This window comes from Lemur catta, chromosome 1, assembly GCF_020740605.2.
Source record: "Lemur catta isolate mLemCat1 chromosome 1, mLemCat1.pri, whole genome shotgun sequence".
In the NCBI taxonomy this organism is placed as follows: domain Eukaryota; kingdom Metazoa; phylum Chordata; class Mammalia; order Primates; family Lemuridae; genus Lemur; species Lemur catta.
This window is the reverse complement of record NC_059128.1, coordinates 117,302,390-117,326,194: the sequence shown is the minus strand read 5'-3', so window position 1 is coordinate 117,326,194 and position 23,805 is coordinate 117,302,390. Positions and strand designations below refer to the sequence as shown.

The 23,805-nt window shown below is 54.6% G+C and overlaps 1 protein-coding gene and 1 long non-coding RNA gene across 6 annotated transcripts in view; one reads left to right on the top strand and one right to left on the bottom strand.

The window, feature by feature from the left end:
* Nucleotides 1-22,051, bottom strand: part of TECR (trans-2,3-enoyl-CoA reductase) — a 27,386-nt gene extending 5,335 nt beyond the window's left edge. Inside the window, exons 1-4 of one of the 3 annotated variants that reach the window (XM_045550972.1) lie at nt 21,902-22,051; nt 1,041-1,091; nt 389-440; nt 24-68 (exon numbers count right to left, since the gene is read on the bottom strand). In XM_045550972.1, the coding sequence (XP_045406928.1) occupies nt 24-68; nt 389-440; nt 1,041-1,091; nt 21,902-21,916 (163 nt within the window). In that variant the 5' untranslated portion in view covers nt 21,917-22,051. The remainder of the gene's footprint in view (nt 1-23; nt 69-388; nt 441-1,040; nt 1,092-21,901) is intronic. The other 2 variants (XM_045550992.1, XM_045550983.1) reach the window with 2 other exon arrangements.
* Nucleotides 2,282-23,805, top strand: LOC123637874. Of its 3 annotated transcripts, XR_006735086.1 has the most exons (5): nt 2,282-3,231; nt 4,962-5,072; nt 9,190-9,294; nt 21,363-21,551; nt 23,477-23,805. It is a non-coding gene; the product is annotated as an uncharacterized LOC123637874 (long non-coding RNA). The 3 variants fall into 3 exon arrangements; XR_006735084.1 differs by lacking the exon at nt 21,363-21,551 and having other exon boundaries at nt 2,291-3,231; XR_006735085.1 differs by lacking the exons at nt 4,962-5,072; nt 21,363-21,551 and having other exon boundaries at nt 2,303-3,231.

The following is a 23,805-nucleotide window of genomic DNA, read 5'->3' as shown; positions in this document are numbered from 1 at the left end:
GCCGGGCGGGCAGCTGTACTCACTGGGGTCCAGGCGGAGGGACTGGCGGGCTGGGTACCACTGCGGATCTGCGGGGAGACCAGGGAGGTCACAGCCCACAGCTTGGCAGGGCTCAGCCTGCCCGCTGCCCACCCGACTGTGTCTGGGTTCCCGGGGCTCTGGGACCCCGCAGCCCCTCCCACCCCCTGGCACGACACAGGCCGGAAGAGCGCGGGCAGAAGCAGGGTCTTGTCCCTCTGAACGCCCAGCAAGGGCGTTACTGCTGAGGGCCACGCTGGGGGGCATCTCTGCAGACCCCTGGAGGTAGAAGCTCGCAGGATGGGGTCCCTCCCAGAGGCTCCTGGCCAGAGGGGTCACAGGGGGGCAGTGTGGCAGGCCTTGGACTCACGGGACTTGGTGAAGAGGTTCTTGATCTCCGCGATGGTGGCCTGGGGCTCCACCTGGGGGAGCACAGGCCAGAGGGACGTCGGCCCTGAGGGAGCCCGGACCGACCCGGATGGCGGTGTGGGAGGGAGAGGATAGACTGAGGGGGCCAAGACTGCTACTGTGGGAAGGGGGAGGGTTGGGCTCCGGGCTCCCACCCACACGGCCAGTGCAGAAACAGCAAGGGCCCTACCAGTGTGGGGACAGCTGTGGGCTGGGGGCTCCAGTTTTACCAGGCAGCCAGGCTTAAGCGTGGGCAGCTGGGCCTGCTCCCCTGCCCTCCTCTTCACCGCCCCCCCTCGCCCACAACTCCCCCACAGTGAAGGCCCTCTGTCCTCCCCAAGAATGGTCCGAACCCCTTCCCCCAGGCCTGGCGACGGCAGGGGCAGGTCCCAGTCCACCTCCTCCCGAGGCCTTGAAGCCCTGCAGGGTCCAGTGAGGCTGCCCTGCTTCCTTCCCAGCTGGGAAGCCAGCTCCCGGCCACACCCAGGGGTCACAGCTACCCCTCATGTGCCCTCTGAAGGGCAGGGGGGTGGGGCACAAAGGACCCAGCTGGACAGCTCCTGGGCTGGAATGAGCGGGGTCCTGGCCCAGTGCAGCCAATGCAACAGTCCTACCTTGTCTAGGAAACACAGCTTCTCCCTCGTCTTTGCGTCCAGAATCTCCACCTCAAAGAAGAGAACGGCCTTTTTGGGTTTCTTGGCCGCCTTGGGGGGCATGGGCCGGGGGAGCCCATTGAGACCAAAGCCGGGACCAAAGCCAGGACTGAGGCTGGGCCCGAGGCTGGGGCTGGTCTCTCGGGCCACCATGCTCAAGCTCATGTCCATGCTGCCTGCCACTGGCCCTGCGGCTAGACTTTGCCCACGGTGGCCAGCAGCCCCAGCTGCCACCGTCAGCCCCCACCACCAACCTCCCCACGCGAAGCAGCTCTGGGCCGGGCAGGCGCGATCAAATTCTGCCGCGGTGCTGGAAAGGCGCCCGAGCCTGCCCTGGCACTGCCGGCTTCTATGCCAGATGTAACCCGAGTGGCATCAGAGCCACTGCCCAGCTAAATATAAAACCGTCGCAGTCTGAGCACCCCCAGTAGCCTTGCCACAGACTTGCCCTGGAGGGGCTTTTGGGGAGCCTCCAAGAGCTGGGTTGCCCTGAAAGAGGCTTTTGAGTGGACACAGACCCTCAAAAGCACCAGGGGCAGAAAGATTCCCCAGGGACAGGCATGGCAGTGCCTCCCAGCACCCTCTGCCAGAGCCAGTGGCCAGCAAGCAGCCCAGGCCCCGGTACCCAGCTCAGGCCTAGGAGTTCACTGGGCTTGGAGAAATCCCAGCTATTTTGAGAATCTGCCAGATAGATCATCCATTTCCCCTTCTGAGCTGCAAGAGACACTCAGGATTACTTTCCTTGTGCATTTGTGTTCCCCGGGAGGTGACAGATTCCGGAGTGATTGGTGCAGAGAGCCTCCCTCTAAGTGTGGAAAGATCAGGGAGCAGGGAAGTTTGGGACAAGCGCCCCTGACCTCCCTCTCCACCCATTTCTCACCTTGTGGCCACATGTGGGGCAGTCTCCTCATGATCCCAGGTCTGCCACTGGCCAGCAACTGCAGTGGACCCTTCCCACCCACAGAGCCCCTGGCAAGCCCTGGGCCAGAGGCGGCCTGAGGAAAAGAAGCGGGCACCTGCTCAGACAAACCCCGGGGCAGGCCCCAGGCAGGGGCCATCAAGGGCATGTCCACCCACCCAGAGCCTGGGGAGATTGGTCCACTGCAGCCAGAGCCCACCCTGAAGGAGAGGGTTTCACAGTCAAGCCAGAGAAGCCAGGCACCCCTCATGCCCAGTGACAGTGAGAAAGGCAGGGTACAGGGTGGGAAGCACCCAGGACTGTATCCAGCCCTGCCCTGTGGTCACTGGGGGACCCTGGGCACGTCTCCTCTCTCTGCCCCTCAGGGGCAGGCAGGAAGGTCTAGCTCCTGGGAAATGCCCCAGAAGTGTAGGCCCTGAGACAGGGGAAGAGGCCCCAGGGGAGGTGGCCCTGCAGTGGCCTTGCCTCAGATCCGGCTGCCCTACTGGCCTGTGGGTCGCTGCCTGCTGGCCACCTATGATACACACACCCACGTCCTATACGTGAGGGTAGGAGACAGCCTAGCACCCAGGAAGTCCAGGCTGATGGCACCTGCTGAGTGCCTGCTGTCAACTCTGGGCTCGCTGGGGCAGAGGGGCAGGCTACTGAGCCCCTCTGAGCCACTGGGTAACAAGACCAGATAGAGCCGGCACATGGAAGAGCCAGAAAAAAAAGAGCCTGGTCACACTGCTCGGAGCATCAGGCCCCACCAAAGGGACTTATGGGTGAGGGACGGGGAACATGCGGAATGCACCAGAAAGGGTTATAAGAGCAGGGCCTGGGCAGGCACGGGGCCTGTCCTGTGGCTGCAGGTATATTAATAGTTCCTGGGCCCTGGGCGGGCAGTGCCCACATGCCTTCAAGCCTGTGTGGCCTGCAGGAAGGCAGCCCAGCGTCCACTGGGAGAGGAGGCCTCTGAGTTCCTGCTGAACCACTCAACAGCTTAAAATACAACCAGCCCCTCTCCCTGCCCAGCCAGCTGCTGGGGGAGGGCTGAAATCCTACCCTCTCCCCCAGCCCAGGCACCCGACCAGGGCCCAGGAGGGAGAGTACCGGCCGTTGGGGCTCAACTGGCTGCTAGTAAGGACGCTGGACTGCAGTAGGAGGCGGCGGCCAGGGGAAGGGCCGCGCTCACAGCAGCAGCGCCCAGGCCAGCTGAGGCAGAGGAGAGGAGCTGCCCCTGCCCGCACAGAGGTAAGCCCCGGCCCCACGGCAGCACCCAGGGGCTCGCCAGGGCAGGAATGCCCCGGGCCCGGGGCACTGCAGCAGGATCGATCCTTGGTGGGACAGCTGCACTTCTCCCACTTCCTGCCCCAAATCCCCAGACCCAGCGGCCATCTTCTCCCAGAGAGGACTAAAAGGCCCTAGGGGGCACGTGGGACCTCTGCACTATTCTTGCAACGCCCTGTGCCGCTGTAATGTTTTCAAAGTAAAAAGGTAAGTGAAAGTTACGACAGGTGAAAGAAGCCAGACGCAAAGGGCCACATGTTTACATGTGACGTCCAGAGTGGACAGAAAGCAGACTAGGGATACTGCGGGATCGGGGAGGGGCAGAGCCGGGGGGGACTGCTGATGGGTACCTGGTCTTCTCTGGGGGTGACACCAATGTTCTGGAACTACGCAGAGGTGGTGGTTGCACAACACTGTGCATGCACCGAATGCCACTGATCCATTCACTTTTAAATGGTTCGTTTTATGTTACATGAATTTCACCTCAATAAATTATTTTTAAAGGGGAAAGGGGAATAACAAACAAGCCCAAATTACTCATTTCAAAAAAAAAAAAAGGTCCCAGGGCAGGGGAGCAGAAGAGGTTCCCCACCCCCACCCCTGGACACTGAGGGCCTAACTGGGGGAATTTGTCACATACCTCCCCATCCTGGGCCTCCTGCCCCCACTGCATCCCCTCCCACCCTACCCCTGCTCTGTAACACACACACACACACACACACACACACACACACACACACACACACACACACACACACACACACACACACACACACACCCTGCCCAGGCCTGAGGCCAACGGGGTGAGGGGGACCCAGGGGACACCCAAGACTGCAGCCAGAGGGCACAGGCAGCTGCTAAGCAGAGCCGCAGGCAGCGAGTCCTGAGCACAGAAGAGGGCAGCAGGCTGGGGCTGTCCCTGGGAGAAGGTGGCCACAGGACAAGGAGTGGGGGGCACTCCCGAGGGAGCCCAGGGAGGGCCAAGCTGGGACAGGGAGACGCTCGGGATGAATGGAGGGTCACCAGCCTGAGCGAAGTCCAAGCACTGGCTGCAGGCAGAGGGTGTGGCCCTGCTGCCTCAGACACAATGCACTGGCAGAGGACAAGGACGAAGGCTGGGGCAAAGGCCAGTGGCTCTGGAATGACAGTTCCACTAGCCTGGAATTCTCTCCTGGAGGCCACCAACAGCAACTCGTGGTAGCACAAGGTCAGGGCAGGGCCAAGGGCCAGGACAAGGGGTGTGGCCTGAAGCCCACTCCACAGCAGGGATTCAGGGGCCAGGCTTCCACCTGCCCCAGCCCAGAGGGGAGCCACCACCGAACAGCAGGGCCCAGTCTCCACTGTCTTTGTGATGACAAAGATCTTACTGACAGTAGGAGGAGCAGAAAGAAGGGCTCCCACTTTCTGAGCACTTGCTCTGAGCTGATGCCGGTGCCCAGAGCTGCTGGGGAGCCAGAGCTCCTGGGATCGTCCCCAGTTGGCAGAGGAGCAAACCAGAGCAGCAGAAAAACGCAATAGTCATGAACCCGCAGGAGAGGCCCACAGCCTTTGCACTGACTGTCCCCTCTGCCTGGAACACTCTCCTGACACCACAGGCGGGGCTCCAACCTCTCCTCCTGAGGTCTTCAGCGAGGCCCTTCTAGGATTCTACCTAAAATAGTGACTCCAGACATTCACCATTTGCCTCCCACTAGAGCATCAGCTGCTGAGGGCAGGGACCGTCTGTGCTCGGCCGTTTCCCAGCACCCAGAACAGGGCCCAGCGTGGAGCTGAACGCGGGAGCACCTGGGGAGAAGGTCACACAGGTCAGGCCCCGAAGCCCCCTCCCTCCTCCCTTCCCTGCCTGTACCCTCGGCCTCCCTGAGCCGAGGCCGTTCCCCCACTCCTCCCTCACCACACGCTGGAGGGCCCTGCCCACCACGCCAGACCCCAGAGCAAAGGCGGCACCCAGATGCAGGGGCTGCCTGCAGGAGGCCTCACTCCAAAGGGGCTTCTAGGAGGCCCCCAGACACACCCACCCATGGTGACCCTACAGCAGCACCAGACCCTCCTCCCTGGCTCTGGGGCAACCCTCACAGAGGGAAAGGGTCAGCCGACCATGCTGCAGGGGCTCCAGCTCCCCGGGAAGCGGGGCTGTCCTTCACTGGTAACTCCAACCTGCTGACCGGCTCTACGTGGCCTGGGCCCTTGAAAGCAGCACCACAGGCACAGTGGCCCCCTCCCGAGGAAGGCGAGGCCTCGGGGGGCCAGTGGTGGACCTGCCTCCTCAGCTGTGCCCACGTTTCCTGGGTGCACAGACTCACCTATTTCCTGGCTGTGTGGCCTGAGACAAGTTACCCAACCTCTCTGAACCTCCATCTGCAAAGTGGCTTGTCCGCACCTGCCAGCCCACAGAGTTACTTGTAAGAATTACAGGGTTGATAACAAAAAGAAAGTACATAACCATCTCCAGTCTGGAATAAATACTAAAGGTAAATATTATTTGATCAGTAGCAGCAGAATAGCTGTACCAGATGCACAAGACAGCCAGGCCTTGCCCTTCTCCTGAAACCCTGGCCATGGCCTTGAAGGGGCCCATCCATAGGACACCAGGGTCAGAGAGCTGGTGCAATAACACCCCACCCAGCTGGTGACAGCAAACCCAAACCCTAACAATAGCAAGACATATACGGGTGGATCACCAGCAGGATCACTGGCTCCAAGCAGCAGAGGCTGTGGTGCTCTCCACTGCCCCCTTGTGGCCTTGGCCTCTGCTCCCACTGGCTGGACGACACCTGCAGCAAGCACCTCAGGCATGGTCCCAAAGCCCTCTGTCAGAGGCACAGCTCCAGTGCAGAATGGGACCTTAACCCTGGCTCTGCCACCAGCCAAGAGACCTCAGGGAGCCACAGTCCTGCATTCATTCATTCATTCATTCCTGCCTCCCTTCCTCCCACACCTCAGGCACTGTTCCAGGCCCTGGGACACGGCAGTGAACAAAACCAAGCCCATGCCTTCAAGGCACTGCATTCTACTATGCGTCCCAGGGAAGCAGGGAGCAGTGGGGCGGGGGCAGACAACAGTGGCATGCTTTGTCACCAAGACTTGTAGAATAAAACAAAACGGAAGGGGGAGTGGGGAGGATAGCCATCTTAGAGTGGTCAGGGAAGGCCTCCTTGAGAAAGGGGCATCCAAGCAAAGGCCAGTGGGAAGTGAGGGAACCAGCCATGAGCGTATCTGGGGGAAGAACAGTCCAGGAAGAGGGAACAGCAGGTGCAAAGGTCCTGGGGCTGAACTGTGCTTAGCATTTTTGAGGAGCAGGAAGGAAGCCTGTGTGGCCAGGGCACAGTGAGGGAGGGAGAGGGTTGGAGGAGGTGAGGGCAGGGAGGAGACAGGGCAGACTGTGCAGGGCCTTGTGGGCCACAGGGAGAACTTTTTTAGCTTTTTCTCTGAGTGATGTGGGAGCCATGGAGGATTCTTGAGCAGAGGAGGGACATGACTTGACTTGACTCAGGTGTTCACAGGTGCCCACTGGCCACTGCTGCTGGGGGAAACAGGCTGCAGGGGTGAGGGCAGGAGCTTGGAGACTAGGGCAAGGGAGCAGGAGGGAGCCGTGGCGGGGTGAAAAGTGGTCACATCCTGGAGAGGCTGTGAAGGTGGAGGCAACATGACCTGGCGATGGTCTGGATGTGGGGGTGAGACATGCGGGGAGTCCGGGGCTGAGCCCCATAGGGAGAAGCAGGCAACATCCGAGCCCAGGCAGGAGGTGCTGAGTTTGGAACTCCTGCTCACCACCCCAGAGGCGCAGCCGGGCAGGCCTGGCACATGCAGTCCGGGCGCTGGTGCCCAGAAGGACTTTCAAGCTTCAGCCTCCCCGTCTTTACAAACAAGGGGGGCCTGATGTCCCCCAGGCCCCTCCCATCTGTAAACAGGACTCAGTGGCCTCGCTGGCTGCAGAGTCCACATCACAAGACCTGGCTTGGCACCTTCCACCAATGCACTTGCACCTCTGTGTGTGCTAGGACGGGACCTGCCCAGTGGTTGTGGATGGGAACAGCGGCCACAGTTACTCCCTGCTCCCTGTCCGGGGCTGGAACTGCAGTGGCTTCCCCGATGCCTCTCCTTTCACCCCAGCGGTGGCCCAAGGGAGCAGGAGCCATTAGCTCTGTTCCGTAGATGATGAAGCTGAGATCCAAGGGGTTAAGGAGCACACCCAGGTCACCTGGCAGTAAATTGGCCAGAGCCCAGACACCCATGCATGCATGTTCAAGGCCAGGCCACCCCCCTGCAACACGCAGGCCTCTGGGGCCCCCACACAGAGCTGGTGCACACCCCGCCTCTGAGCACACAGCTCCAGCAGGCTCTCTCGGACCCCATAGAGGACTGCACTCCCTGGTGGGAAGCATCTTCCCCCAAGGTTCGGGCACAAGAAGCTTGGCTGGGGATGCCACCCTTGCTTGGTGCTCCTGGGGACCTCAGCAAAGACAAAAGGGCCCGACTGGTCCTTCAGCTGGCTGGCCTGGCCACTCATGGCCTCACCAGACACAAGGGCTGCTGCACCCACAGCCTGGGCTCTCTGTGGAGACTGCCTAGCCCAGAGGATGGAGGTCTGGCCCCACCATGCCTGCCCTGAGCAGCACGGCACCAGCCACCTCACCCATGTCCCAAGTACAGAGACTTGTGCACATTCACCGGGACTTCACCTCAACAGCTCAGCACCTCGGCACTTTCAGCTCCCTTTCCCTGCCACTTTCCAGAAATATTGAGTCACACTGCTAATGCCAGGATTGCTGAGAAGACCTTGGGCTCAGCTGCCAGGAAGTCAGCACAGGCTGCACCTGCTCGGCCAGAAATACCTTATTCCCTGGTGGCCTTGGCTTGTGACCTCATTTCTCTGTGGTGTCGAGGGGACAGCTGTGACAGCCTCCCCAGGGTGTCACAGTGGGGACAGAACATTACCCAGCGTAGGAAGGGCCGAGAGATGCTGGCCACCCACCCACAGACCCTTGACCACTCTGCTCCTGTCTCCTGTCCCTGCTGGCAAGACAAGAGGCGCCAGGGCCTGAACAGCAATGTCCCTAGGCTCCCAGATCCAGGGCCAGGGCCAGGTGCAGAGGCAGCGGTAGCCCAAGACCAGGACAATCTGGGCTTACTGTTCCTGCCTGGCAGAGCCCCATGCAACTGGGCAGCAATCTAGCCTCAGAGGACACTCATCAGATGCCCATGTGCTCCTGGGTTGGTCAATGCAACCACAGGAGTCAGAAGATGAAGACACCCGCCGAACACAGTGAGGAGTCAGAGGATGGGGTCTTGGCTGTAGCCTGCCCCGCATTCTCTAGACCAGCAGCTCCCTGGCACCACAGCCCATGTGCCTCTCTGGGCGCTTGCAGGCTGCGCCCTCAGGCTTCCAGGGCGGGCTGGCCCACCCAGAGCGGTACCACTCCAGCCTGTTTCATTTGGGCGAGACGCCAAGAGTGATGTCTATCAGATGCTTATCTATAGTCTGTGGGACTGTGCTGAGGACCCACGATCGCCCTCTTCCTCTCCCCACCGCCCTCCAAAGGCACCACCAGGCAGTGTGTGAGCGAGCACTCAGCCCCCACCGTCTCACGCAGACACCGTTAGATTGCCATGGTGACCCATTTTACAGACAAGGAGACCAAGGCTCGAGGAGTAAAAGTAACCAGCTTAAGGACACTTGGGTGAAAAGCTCCAGGGGGCAGGACCCCATGTTTGTTCCTTAGAACTGAATGCTCGTGGCTGCCGGGGCCAGCGCTAAGGGAGCTCTAGTCTGGGGACTGCTCCTGCTTCCTCCAGGGCTGTCCCTGACATTCACTTTCAACTCCCCAGGCCCAGACCCCTGGGGGAGGGCCCAGATCTGTACCCCTGTCCTCACCCGCTGGGTCTTAGTGACCACAGCTGGGTCTCTCTGTCTCTGGGCAGGAAGCTGGACGAGGGGCAGAGACTCCAAACCCTGTGGACACAGGCTGACTGGAGGAGCAGGAGCAGCTCACCAAGGCGATACCCACTGCTGAGTCCAGCAGCCAGGTGAGTCTGCCCTGCGAGCTCAGCTTGCCAAACAGCCGGGTCTGGGTGCACGTGGCCGCCCTCTCTCTCTCCCTCTCTCTCCCTCTCTCTCTCTCTCTCTCTCTCTCTCTCTCTCTCTCTCACACACACACACACACACACACACACACACACACACACACACGGCAGCAGCCTGCACCTCCCAGCACTCCCACCAGCACAGCATGCTAGGCCCTGAGGCACATCCCCGACATGAGTTACCTCCTTTCCCATTAATCCCCCTTTGCAGATGAGGAAACTGAGGCTCCTTTGTTCACTGACATATGCCAGCCACTAGTCAGGGATCTGGAGATGCAGCCACTGAAGGAGAGGAAAAAATCCTTGTCTACAGGGAGCTAACATTTGAGCGGGGGGGAAAAAGAGACGATGAAATAGTTATATATAATATTAATATATTTGAAGGTGACATGTGACATGGAAAAAACCAAGAAGAGAAGACAGGGAGTGGCGGATGAAGGGAGACAGGTGTACAGCTTTACATAAAGTGGTCAAAAGCTGGGCATGCTAGCACACACCTGTAGTCCCAGCTACAGAGGCAGCAGCTCACATGAGCCCAGGATCCTGAGGGGACTCTAAGCCAAGCCCTGAAGGGGTGAAGGACAGAGTGGCTCAGGTATCTGTGGAGAGCAACCCAGGCAGAGCAATGGCCTGTGCAAAGGCCCTGAGTTGCAGGTGCTCCAGCAACAGCACGGAGGCCTGTGTACCTGGAGGAGCAAGCAAGGGGAACGTAGGGGGAGGTGAGGGCAGGGAGGTGATGGGCCATGCAGGGTCTCATAGGCCAAGTGAGGACTTTGGCTTCTACTCTGAGTAAGGTGGGGACCAGGGAGAGTTCTGAGCAGAGCACAGCAGAGCAATGACCTGACTTGAGTTCTTAAAGGACCCCTCCAGATCGTGGGTGAATAAGGGTGGAAGCAGGGAAGCCCAATGAGAGGCTGTGGAAATAATTCTGTCAAGATAATGATGGCTCAGATGAGGGGTCTGGCAAACTACAGCCCACAGGTCAACTCTGGTCCGCTGCCTGTTTTTGAGCAAGCTAAAAATGGATTTTACATTTTCAAGTGGTTCAAAGTAAAATTAAAAGAAACCTGTATCATGACATGTGAAAATTAAATGAAATTCAAATTTCAGCATCCATAAATAAACTTTTATTGGAACAGGCCATGCTCATTGGTTGTCATCTACGGCTGCCACTGTGCTACAACAGCAGAATCGAGAGGTTGCCACCGAGGCCGCGTGGCCTGCAAATCCTAAGACCTTTACTACCTGGCCCTTTGCGGACAAAATTTGCCAACCCCTGCCTGAGGCCTAGCAACAGCAGTGAGGCTGATAAGTGGTTATAGTCCAGATGTATGGTGAAGGCAGAACTAAGGGATGTGCTGATTTGGGGACATGAGGCGTGAGAGAAAGAACAGAGTCAGGTGGGCACGGTGGCTCACACCTGTAATCCTAGCACTCTGGAGGATCGCTTGAGCTCAGGCAATCCAGACCAGCCTGAGTTCCACTCTGTGCAGGGCCATCTACAACCCCTAAAAGCCTTTCCCACTCCCTGAGCAGTTTTCATTCTCCATTCACTCAGCGAACACTCACTGAGCCCCTGGATGTGCTAGGCCTGTGATGGGTGCTGGGCTCCGGATGAATGGGACTCGGTCCCCCGGGAGCCAGGTCTGTAACAGGAGTGTGCAGGCAGTGTCCCACACTCTGGGACACAACAGTGAGCACAACTGAGTGTGGCCATGCCCCCCCACCTCCGGGGCCTGCTCATGCTTAAGGAGACCGCAGACAAAGCATCTATTATGTAATGGGAGGTCAGGACGTACCAGGCACCATGGAGAGGCAGGGCAGAGGGCCCAGAGGGCCACAGGGGTGGTCAGCAAAGGCCTCTCTCAGGAGTGTAATGTGAGCCAAGGGCCAGTGTGAGGCTCCCTGGGGAGGAGTGCAAAGGCCCTGAGGCAGCATGGGTGCTTGGCAGGGTTCTGGAACATCCAGCGGCTGGAGCAGAGTGGATTTAGGGAGAGCAGCCAAGGATAAGGAAGAGGCTGGAGCAGAGGCCAAGACAGCACTTTGGGGGTTTCAGCCACAAGCAGTGGGAAGTCGCTGGAGTGCCACAGGCTGGTTTGGTTTCTAGAAGGATCCTCATGGCTAGGGGCAGAGGGACAGCAGGGGAGCTAACATGACAGCACAGACAGCGGTGAAAGGCTCAGTGAACCACCCAGGCCAGAGACCCCCGAGGCTTGGGCCAGGGAGGGCATGGGGGCAGGAAGTGGTGAAAAAGCCACCCTAGTTCCTGGGTCCTGAGGGCGCCACTGATTCCAAACAAGCCATCAATTTTCAGGAAAAAAATCAACTACACATCAATAAAACATACATATGTCTATCATAAGATGCACCTCAACTTAAGGAATGTTACAACTGGAGGGGAAAAGCTATGCATGCTGGAACGAAGGGAGCGGTTACAACAAGTGAAAGGGTTTCGGCACAGGTGGGCAGGGTTTCTGGACAGCCTGGCAGGCTGAGTCTCATCTATAAAGGGAAAGGTAAACTAAGCAGAGACGGTGGCTCTAGCTGCTGAGAGAGGGGTCAGGGAAGATGCCCGTGTTTGCCACCCCACCAGCAGCTGGTATCTGTGAGCAGCTCTGAAGGCCAAGGCCCTGCAAGCCTCAGAAGTCCCTCAGCTCTGCCCCCAGCATGGAAAAGAGGGCAGAGGACGAAATGGTCGAGTGAGAGACAAGGAATGCAGAAGTCCTGAGCGGATGTCCTCCCCACACTCTCTCCCTGGACAGTGCATGTTCCCAGGCCCAGCCAGGCAGACTGGGGATGGCTGCAGCCCAACGTGCCACCCACAGAGGCCCCAGGTGAGCTGGGACATGCAGCTCCCAGCTCAGTCCTCAGACTGTACCTGGAGGGGCCTGCAAGGGACTGTTATTGGGGTTTATTGACTGTGGCCTGGGGCATCCCACGGGATCCTATCTTAGCTTTACATGGAAACTCAGGAGTTCAGGTAACTTTGGGTCAAAAAGAGGGAAAGAAAGAAAAAAAAAAAAGGAGAAGAATGGCTACTCTCCAAAGTCAAAAGATGAGCAGAGGCCAGATTCAGGGATGAGCAAGAGCCCACATGAACACAGCCGAGGACGCCACAGGCTCAGGACCGCACTCAAAGTCGGGTGTGCCAGTCCCAGAGGACAGCCACGCACCCCACAAGCGTGCAAGGTCCCTCCTCCTCATCAGCTGCAGTGACTGAATGCCTGAGCCTGCCCTGTACTTTGCTCGGTAGGACAGTGGCCTCTAGCAGACATTCACATAATCACTCATTCCACAGGAACCCACTGACACCCTCCCTGGGGCCGGGAGTTACAGGGGAGAGCCAGGGGCTCGCACGAACACACACATTATCAGAAGGTGCCGAGTGCTGTGCACAAAGGAACTCAGACATGAGAGGTGACAGGGGATGGCTATGGCCTGGGTGGGTCGGGGGGAGCCTGTCGGAGGCACTTTGTCACATTCGAGCTGAGACCACAGAGCCGCCTCCCCAAAGCCATCCCAGCACCAGTACTCAAGCACAGGGATTACCCGGCCCACCGCCAGCCCTGTCCTCTGTGGATCGCCCAAGCCCAGTGGGAGATTTTGTTAAACCATTCTCTGGGGTGAGTAGTATTCAAACAATATACTGTTTAAGACTGTACACATCTCCCCAAGAATTCTGATGGAATCCTCTAGCCCCACCCAGCTCCTGAGAACGTTGATTCGGCAGCTCCACCCACCCATCTCGTTAGACCCTTGCAGTGTCCCAGGAAATAGTGTCTCCGGGAGGCCCAGCTCCGTGACCCCCTCAAGCTTCTCGATGGTTCCCGATGGTTCCTGAAGCCCCAGTGCTGGGTTAACTTCCCACCCCCACCCCCAACTTGGCAGCTCCAGCCTGACTTGACATGCCCAGGCCAGTGCTCCCTGTTCAGTTTCAGATGGAGAAAACAAGAATTCAGAAGGACCCAGGACACGACACAAAGCCCGCAGTCTTCCAGGCAGTCTGTGAATGGCCCAGTGGGCTCTGCTTACATAAGGGCCTGGTTCGAGCAAGGACAGGGACAGGGCCATGCCAGCCTGCCAGTTTGACACAGCTACAGAGCTACTGAGAGGGCCTTTATCCCTCTCAGGGCTGGGAAACACTAGTGGCCCATCTCCAGTGAACCATGTGATGGGGCGGGTGAGCCCCTCTCCTCCAGAGAAGCCCCAAACATCATCCACAGCCCACTTCTCAAGGAACAACTGCCCTGTGCATTTACATGATAAACACTATAACATGAGGACCCCATAAGGACTTAAAGTGCCCTCTGATAGTTAAACCTTTAGATAAAATCAACAGCAAAGGGACTTCTGTCAACCTCAGGATGAAGTTCCATGGGTCTCTCTGGGTGGCTACAAAGCCCTTCCCCATCAACCTCATCTCTCGACATCAGACATCCAAAAAGCCTGGCCTCCAGGCACCTGCACACGACACACGTTTCCCTCTGCCTAGGACACCATTCCCCTCCCCTTCCTCAAAGGCCTCGTCTTTCAGGCCTTGGCTTAAATGCAAAGATCTCGGGGGGCAGAGGCTGTGGTTCATTCATCCCACTATTCCTGGCGTGTAAGTATAGAGGGAAAAATATGTTGGAACGAATGAACTAATGAATGAGTGATGACCTAGAAGACAGACAGCCAGAGCCCCATGACAGGAAGACACCTGGACCAGCAGAACCTGTCCCCAGCTGCGTGGTGAGGGGCAGCCCCAGTGCAGTCTTGGCAGCTCGCATCTCAGCACGGCCCCCGTGCGAGGAAGGTGACATGCCGAACAGGCCAGCCACAGGCAGGGAGGCCCCAGGCCCTGGCCAAAGGGCCATAAGAAGCCAGTTCCCCTACATCAGGACCACTCAGGACTGGCCACAAGGCTGCCTCAACCCACACGTGAGACACTGGACTCACCCAGGTCCCCAGACCAGGCGCCACACTTGTCCTTCTGCTTCATGTGAGGCTGACCCACAGAGAGAAGACGCATTCATTCATGGAATCATTCGTTCTACAAGGAGGCACTGGGCCAGATGCTGGGGAAGCCACAGGAACAAAACACAGAGTTCCTGCCTCCCGGGAACCCACAGTCGGACGAGGCGGAAAGCCTGTCAAGCACCCATGTGAAAACACAGCCCTAGCCAGGGATGCGCCCTGATGGAGATGAGTGGGGTGCTGGGGAGATGGGCGGGGGGTCAGACTCTGCACAGGATGGTCAAGGAAGGCCTCTCTGGGTGACAGTGAAGCCAAGCTCTCAGTAACAGAACAGGGCCAGGCATGAGAAAAACAGAGGGAAAAGCATGCCAGGGCAGGGAACAGCATGTGCTCAGGGCAGGACAGTGGCCACGGGTGTTTGTGGAGATAAAAGACAGCAGGGGAAGATGAGAGAGGAAAGCAGGGAACAGACGACGACAGGAAGCCTTCTGAGGGAGGCTGAGCCATGGCATGCTAAGATCCTCCCACTTACATGAGAAAAGACCCCCTGGCTGTGGCTGGGTAGGGGACAGATGGCAGGGAGGAGGCAAAAGCAGAAGCAGCCTGCTTCTGAGTGAGGTGGCACCCAGGGCCAGGCCGACTTTCATGCAGCACCTGCTTTCTGGAATGGTTCTTTGTCACAACTGGTTAAAAAGTGGGTTCTGAGCCTGCTTCCACTTCGTCAAGGGTCTTCCCACGGGGTAGGAAAGAGCTGATCATCCCAAAATGTGACTTGCATGTCGTGTGACATTAGATCAAAACTGACAGACTGATGTTTGGGCTCCTTCCTCCATTTTCTGGGCATATTACTTAACATGAGTCCGTCTCTTGGCGCCTGATTGGCCTCGTTCATTGGCAAGTGTTGATTTCGAGGCTTTCAAAAGAGGCCACATGCAGAGAGCATTTCAGCGCCCTGGAGATGCAGATGCCCTGGAGATGCAGATCCGTCCTCACCCACCTAACGATTTCTGCCTAGACTGTGGGCCAAGCAGTGTGCTGGGCCCTTCACACCCCCCAGTGGCCCTCCGACACAGATGTCCTTATCCTGGCTGCACGGCTGAGAAAACTGAAGCTCCAACAGGTTAGATAACTGTCCCGGGGACAGAGCAGGTGGCCTCCAGAGGCCAAATCCTTCACCACCACACGCTTCATCCCTCCCCCAGCCTGAGACCACCTGGGCCCAACCACAGAGAAGCCCACTCTGGGTCTAATAGAACCCTGACTCTGCTACTTACTAGCTACAGGCATGTCACTTCACTTTTCTGTGCCTCAGTTTCCCCATCAGTCCAGCAGGGATAAGAATACTACCCACTTTATATGTTCATCATGAGGATGAAATGTGTTACTAGATAAAAAGCACCCAGCATAAGTACTATGTTCACAGAATAAGCACTATGATTATCGTGCCCTGGCTGCCAGGAGAAGTGTCCCCAAGTATTAAAACATTCTCAGTTGACCCTGTCAATATCAGCAAGAGTGTGTTAAGACACAGCCTGAACTTGACCAACTAGCTCAAGGTCTCTGGCCTTTCTCACCCAGCCAGGCCTGAGTAAGAAAGTGAAAGTGCAGGATTCCCAACCAAACCCAACCGCCTTATCAGAGCTGCAAGCTGCTCCCCAAGCAAGACCCCCACTTGAGTCTGTCAACTCTCCTCCTCTCTCTCTCTCCTCAAGAACCAGTTAGTCAAGAGGCTCTGCTGGAACCAGGAGGACTCTAAGTCCCCCCATCCCTTACGACTGAAATAGCTGCCCCACCTGCTGCACACTGAAACTCACCACTCATCTCCCACTTTTCTGCCTCCTCTGCCTCAGCCCCGCCTCCTCTGCCTTGGGACCTGCTGTCTCCACAAATGCCCCACTGCATCCAGGGGTGAGTAGGATCACAGTACTTGTTAAATGTTAGCTGCTGTACAGCGCTTGGCACTGAGCTGACATTTCCTAGGCATCTATCTGCTCATCTAATGTTCACCAGACCAAGAACCCCTTGAAACAATAACCCTATGAGGTAGTGACAACCGTCCCCAGTGGTGCTAGTCCACGTGCAACAACAGGCTGGAGAGAGGGAAGGGCCTGATCTGATCTGTAGCATTTGCCGCTTTCCATGGTGTAAATACCCTGCCCTGGCCCATTTCAAGATATAACCTGATGTCCCTGCACACAGGGTTGGAAAGATGCACACAATTAGAGCCAATGCGAGCCAGCTCTGGCACATCCTGAGTGTCATTTTATGCATGACAAAACTGGCTTGAGAGGCTAAAGAATTTGCCCACAGGCTCCACACCTTGTCGGTGGCAGTTAAGGATCTGAGCCTGGCTCTGCAAGCTTTGCTATCTTCCCAGGAAGAGTATCAATCCCAAACATTGCCCAACCGAAAGAGGGTCTGGCATGTGGCCCTGTGCAAGGCCCTCCTCTCTGGGTCTCAGGTCCGTCATCTGTAGAGTGCAGAGGTTAAACCATAAGAGTTCTAGAGCTCACTCAAGCCCAAGGTTCTGAGACTCTGACTGCCCACAAGGGAGGGGCTGAAGTCCAGAGCTACAGAGCATAAGGGACTCTATACCAGGAGAATGTGCCAAGTGAATTACCATCTGCTCAGAGCAAGAGGCCTGTGGGGTGCTGGAAAGCCTAAGACACCCCCCCCCCACCCCAGGATGTTGGCATGAAGCATGCTAACATGGGGAAGGGCTTTAAAGCTCAACACCACATTTTGTGACTTGCCAGTCCCAATCCTGCCCTCACTCCAAGGGACGGCCCACCCAATTTTAGGGCAAAGAGAAAAAGACCCCCTGCCAGCAGTCCACACTGACCCACAGCACCCCACCCTCCCTGTGGGGATGTTCTGTCTTCAGAATAGAGCAGGACAGCCATACACTGTCTTGGGGCAGCATCGGTAGGGAAGTCACAGGCCCGGACAAAACTGGAGTCAGACAAACCCAGGCCATGGCTTGGCTCCACTGCTGCTGAGCTCCTTGACCTTGAGCAGCTTCGTTTACTTCTCTGAGCCTCAGTCTCATGTGTAAAGTAGAATACTAGTTCCCACCAGATCGGGTGCCCATTCACAGGACTCCATAACTGTTCCACTGCCGGGAAAGCAGACAGACCTGGTCCATATCCTGTCTCCACCCCAACGTGACCTTGGGCAAGTTCCCTCACCTCTCTGGGCCTCAGGTTCCCTGTCCACAAAACAGGGATACAGAAAGCACCCACCTCTCAGGGTTTTTGGAAGGACACAGTAAACATGAACTGTCCCAGCTCTTATTCTTAGCCAGCAACAAAAAGCTAGCACAGGAAGAGGGACGCACAGCCAGGGTTCTATCCTGTCCGCACGTGCAAAATCAATCCCAAAGCATTTTCTGAAGGTCTGTTCGATGCAGGGTGCGGAAGGGGATGGATGAGGGAAGAGTTCAAGAGGTCCCTGATCTCAGAACACAACGCCTGCCTGCAAACAGGCGCCTGATGCAACGTGCAAAAGTCAAAGAGATACGTCACACAACTCAAGAAAAAAGAGAAAGATTTTCTTTAGAAAAAAATAAAGAGTTTCTAATTTTTTAATTAAAAAAAAAGTCAAAGAGAACTAAAAACAGGGGTTCAATGGCCAGGGGGAAAAAAAACCCTAATTATCCCTTACCTTCTATTTCAAAAAGACGCAAAAATTCAGAAGGAAAAAAAATAACAGAAAACAGACACCAACACCTAGGATCCCGCCGCCCAAGGTTAACATAAATTCATATTTTAATCTATTTACTTCAGATTCCTTTTTTAAAAAACAAAAAAACAAAACAGACATACCTAATCATCCCTCCTTATCTCCCCCACCCCAAGCAATAGTTCCTCTAACTACAGAATAATCTTCATATGTTTCTGACCTTTTATTATGTATGCATCCATAAACAATACATAGACGTCACCTTTGATACATATTTAAAATTGATAAAATCTTTTGCAACTTGCTTTTTCAACTCAACATGTTTGGAGATTTATGAAAGAACTGGGCAAAGCAAACCAGAATTTCTTCCTGTCATAGAACTGTGCACAATAGTCAAAATGAATGAACCAGAGCTCCATGTAACAATTCTCCTTTTATGCATAACCTTGGATGTTGTATTTCTAGCAACTCTGTAATGTTCTTTAAAACTAGCCCTTGCTTTCATGATCAAGTGGGTTTTGCTCCAAGGAGCAGCAGCAGAAAGGCTCAGAGAGGTTAACTAACTAACCTGCCCTGAGGCAGTGGCAGTGTGAGGGTTCAACCCCAGGCCTGCCCAAGGGCCACACACCTATGACACTATCACACACAAGTCTACTTTCTCCATAATTTTTACCTTATCTAGTTTTGTATCCAAACAATTGCCTCTTGGCTAGAACTCTACTTCCAGAAGTTTCCTATTTATTCCTGTGAAAGAAGCTGAAGTAGAACTTGCCTGAGACAAGGTACTATGTTGGTCTAGGATTATTTGCAACGTGGATACCAGAAGAGCTACCCTTCTGAGGGTACAGAGATGCTAAATGAGAGTGGTAGAGACCCCAAGAGGATGAGGCTTCCTTGCCTTTGGCTACTTGGCTGCGGGAAATGGGCAATGAGCTGGGCTCCTGGAGGCTGAAGAGGGATTGGTTTTCCCTGGAATTAACAGGCTGATTTACAAGATACAGTAGCTGTTTTACCAGCTGCTATTGGGCTCATTACTTTGAGTCTCATCTGTAGTGGCAACAACAGCAATAAAAAAAAAAAAATCTCCAGTAGCCTAATGTAAGTAGGATAAACAGTTCTCTTACCAACCTACCTCTGACCCCAACACAATCCCAAGGCCTGTTTTGGCATTGCAAGGAGGCAGCTTCAGCCAAGGCCTAGGGGTGACCTGTTCTAAATGCTTGACCTCAATTAGGGCACAGATGGGATAATTTTTCCTCTCAGATCAGTTGAGATTGGCAGTGATATGAAACCATTATCTAAACAGCAACAAAGGTCCCCTCCAGCTGGAATCTTAACTGCCATGGTATCAGTCCTTAACCAGACATTAACTTGCTATGACAGTGAGCAAGTCCTGGCTTTTCTGAGCATTACTTCTACCACTTGTAAATTGCACTTCATAATCTCCAAGGTTTCTCCAGGGGCTAAGAATGTCTTTTGAGGGGGGCTAACCTTTCAGTGGACTAGAGGTTGCTTGAGGGTAGGAGGATGGACTTAATCCCAAACAGAAATATATGCTTTGATGTAGACAACTGAAACCTTTTCTCAAACTGTTTGTTGAATGTGAGTGAAAGCATGTCTTCTGTTTTTATTGGCCTGCAACAAACACTGGCAATAAAACTAATCTGTTTGCTACGCCAACTGGGCTGGAAGACAATTGCTCCTCCCATCCAGAAACTCTGTAGCCATCACCCCAGAGTGATACTTGGCAAATGTTAGCAGAGAATGATAACAAAGAACGCAGCAAGATAACTATTTTTTTCCTCCAAGGTCACTTTAAACAGTGAGTTTGAATCTCCCTCTTCCTTCTGGGAAAGAAATGATTTAAGTAGTTCTCTCGTCAAAGTCTTGGCCTTCCCATTATACCCAGCTTCCCAGAACAAAAGTACTCACCCTCAGGGTCCTACTTTATCTGACCACCAACCAGCAAAACTAAACTAATTCCAGCAAAACTAAACTAACTAGGTTTTGCAAAATGCCATGGGGCTCTTCCCACACTGCATCTTTCAAATTGAACATGGCTTTTTCTCCAGGGTGAGAAAGTTCGAGAGGGAACACCATATTAGAACTTTATTCTAGAATGATAAAGTTGAATGACACATTAGAGATGATAGAATCCTACCTCCTCATTCTTGGTAGCATGTCAAAAATAACAGAATTTCCGGGTTAAAGTCTTCAAAAGATTCAGGGTAGATTTCCAAAAATAATAATAATATAGGGGGCAGGCAGAGGCAGTAGTTTTCAACATGTGAATAAAAGCAAAAAAATCTTTCCTTCTATTCATATAAGGTACCCAGAGTAGTCAAATTCATAGGGACAGAAAGTAGAATGGTGGTTGCCAAAGGCTGGGGAGTTAGTACTTAATGGGGATTCAGTTTGGGAAGATGATACACAGAGATGGATGGTGGTGATGGTTGCAAGACAATGAGTACATACTTAATGCCACTAAACTGTACACTTAAAAGTGGTTAAGATGGCAACTTTTACGTGCATTTTATCATAATTTTTAAAATTTGGGAGGGGGGAACAAGAAATCTCTTGACCTGCTAGCTTTCATTTAAAGACCAGGATGGCACAGTGGCTAGGAAGTGACTTTGGAGTCCTGAGTTCCTCTTTTTGTTCTGCATTTACTAGCTAGGAGCCTTTGAGCAAGTCATTTGACATCTCTGAGACTTTATTCATCCACAAAAATGGAAATAATAATAGTCTCCTACCTCCTAGGGCTGTGAGAATAAGAGAATAAGGTAACAGAATCTCACTAACACAAGAGTATGCACTTGCTAAATTATTCTTATTTTGAATTTTAATAATAATTATTTAATAACAGTTACTTAAGGCCAGCCTTGGTGGCTCACGCCTGTAATCCTAGCACTCTGTGAGGCCGAGGTGGGAGGATCGCTTGAGCTCAGGAGTTCGAGACCAGCCTGAGCAAGAGGGAGACCCCTGTCTCTACCAAAAAAAAAAAAAATTTAAAAATTAACTGGGTGGGTTGGCACGCGCCTGTAGTCCCAGCTACTTGGGAGGCTGAGGCAGGAGGAGAGCTTGAACCCAGGAGTTTGAAGTTGCAGTGAACTATGATGAGTCCATTGTACTCTAGCCAGGGAGACAGCAAGACTCTGTCTCCAAAAGAAAAGAAAAGAAAAAAAAAAATGGTTATTTAAAAGATAGCAATAATTAAATGATAAATATTAATTATATTATCAGGTAGGGTGATAAGGGCATCAAGACTTTGTCTTAACGGAAAAAGAAACCCAAGTTAGGAGTCAGAAGACCTGACTTCAAGTTTTCAAGAGTGGATGTGGGCAGTATAAGATTTCTTCTTGGTGACACAACAGGGTCTGACAGAGATGACCTCTTAGATAACCAGAAAGCAAGAGCAGCTTCGCAGTCCGGTGGAAGCCAACCTTAGAGTTGCATCTGCCTCACCGCCCAAGTTTCTCCGGGACGTCCCGGGCCGAGGGAAGGGGTCCAAAGGTCGTATAAAAGAAGACTGATTGCAAAGCCCTCTCGACGCATGGTGCAAGGTTTGTGTAAGACTCCCTCGGATCCGGAGCAAGGGACACACACCCTCGCTGATTGCATGACAAAGTCTTCCCCTGGGGGAAGCTGCAAGGAACCTGCAAGCTTCCCAGGCCCTGCAGAGACCCCAAGAAAAGGCACCCCCAAAACAGCCTGGGTTGCAAATTTATAAATACCTCCCCGGCACATGCGCACTAGGATTTACGAGCGGCCCGGGGCGCAACAAGCGCCCATTGCGCCTGCGCGGTCCGGCTCTCACAGTACCACAAAGGGTGGGGGGGTCCCAAGGTCCCGCAAAGAAGGAAAAATAATAGGGTCTGCGGCGTCCGCCCGGTCCCCGCTTCTCATTTCTTACCTCGTACTGCTTCATGGCTTCCTCACAGGGCGGATACTGCCCCTGCCGCTACTGCTGCTGCCTACCTGCGCGCGACACAGCACGGGTCACCTAACGCGCTCGCGACAACAGCGCCAGACCGCAGCTCGCGTCCGCCCCGCCCCTCCCTGTCGCGCGCGCCCCCCCGGCCAATCAGCGCGCGGGGCGCCCACCTTAGTCCCCGCCCCGAGGGACAGGTCTGAGCGAGGACTTGCCACTCGCACCACGGACTAACCAATTAGCTTGCGGGACCTACCGAGGGAGGCAAAGCGGAGCGCGGGCGGGAGTGGCTAAAAGAAGGCCCCTTGCCTCGCCCCCTGGTGGCGTCGCTGTGGAAACCGAGGTAAGCTGCGGTTACAACAAGGCGGAGTGCGAGAGCAAGAAGTTGAGTGACAGGGAGGGCAGCGTCCACATGGCTGGCAGCGCAACAGGCTGAATTCCGAGGTGGGCGGCCTCGTGGGTACCCAAGGAGCAGCAGAAGAGGAACAGGGGCTGGGGGCGCGGGCTGGGGCGCCTGGATGGCGAGGCCGCTAGGGCGAGGGAACTCCGTTGTCGTGAGTGGGAAGGAAGGAAAGGGGAAATGGAATGGCGAAAAGCTCCTTGGGACCCCCCCCCAACCTGCAACCTGAGCCCCAGCCCCATTCTGGGGGTGTCTTCTCTGCCCTTTTAAATGACACCCCCCGCCCCACCTTGCTCGGCTCAGTGGGCAGGGGGCCCGCGTTTATCTCTGCTTGCCGTTGTCCAGTATGGTCACTACTGGGGACATGTGGCTTGTGAGCCCTTGAAACGTGGCTGGTCCAAATTGAAATGTGCTGTTAAGTGTAAACTACGCCGATTTCAAAGAATTAGTACCGAAAGGTGAATGTAAAAAAAAAAGTCCTTAATAACTTTTTATGTTGATTACACGTTGGAATGAGAATATTTTGGATTAAAATACATTATTGAAATTAAATTCCCTGTTTCTTTTTACTTTTTTTTGTTTTGTTTTTTTCTTTTGAGACAGGGTTTTGCTTTCTTGCCCAGGCTGTTGTAACTCACTGCAACCTCTGACTCTTGGGCTCAAGCGATTCGCCAGCCTTGTCCTCCAGAGTTTCTGGGACTACAGGCATGCCACTATGCACGGCTAATTTTAATTTTTTTTTTTTTGGTAGAGACAGGATCTAGCTCTTGCTCGGGCTGATCTCCAACTCCTGGCCTTAAGCAATCCACCTGCCTCAGCCTCCCAGAGTGCTGGGATTACAGGCCTGAGTCACCGAGGCTGGCCTCTTTTTTACTTTTTTAACGTACTTATTAAGGCATTTAATATCATAGGCAAGGGGCTGCATTTGTGGCTGGCAGTTGTCCCTCCTACCCCATTTCTATTGGACAGTGCTGGTCTGGGTCATGACATGATTAGATTCACCTGATTATTCTGTCACGAGCTAGCGGGGGAGACTGAGTGTCAACACACACACACACAAACATACACACAGGTGGACTCTTGCACACACACACACTGAAGACTTCGGACAGGACCTGGCACACTTCTTCACCTCCTGTCCTTTCTCTTGTTTCCAGATCCTGCCCCTGACATTTCAACTGTTAAACCCTCCGGAATTCAGAGGTCTGGCATCAGGAACACCATGAGAAGTCCTTAAAGGTAGATCGCTGATTCACAGGGGAACGAGTTGAGGCAAGGGTGAGTGAGTCAGTGCTTGGAACTTAGTCACCACATTCAGTTCTGGAAACTTCTGGAGGTGTAGCCTTTGGGGATCCTTGTCTCTGAGTAAAGGAAACCAAGGCTGTGGTCTTCAGAAACTCATCATCTTCGTCACTGGGACTATCTGGACAAAAACAGGTGAAAACATCAAGGTGTTTTATAACTGTGCTTTCAAAAGTAAAGATCT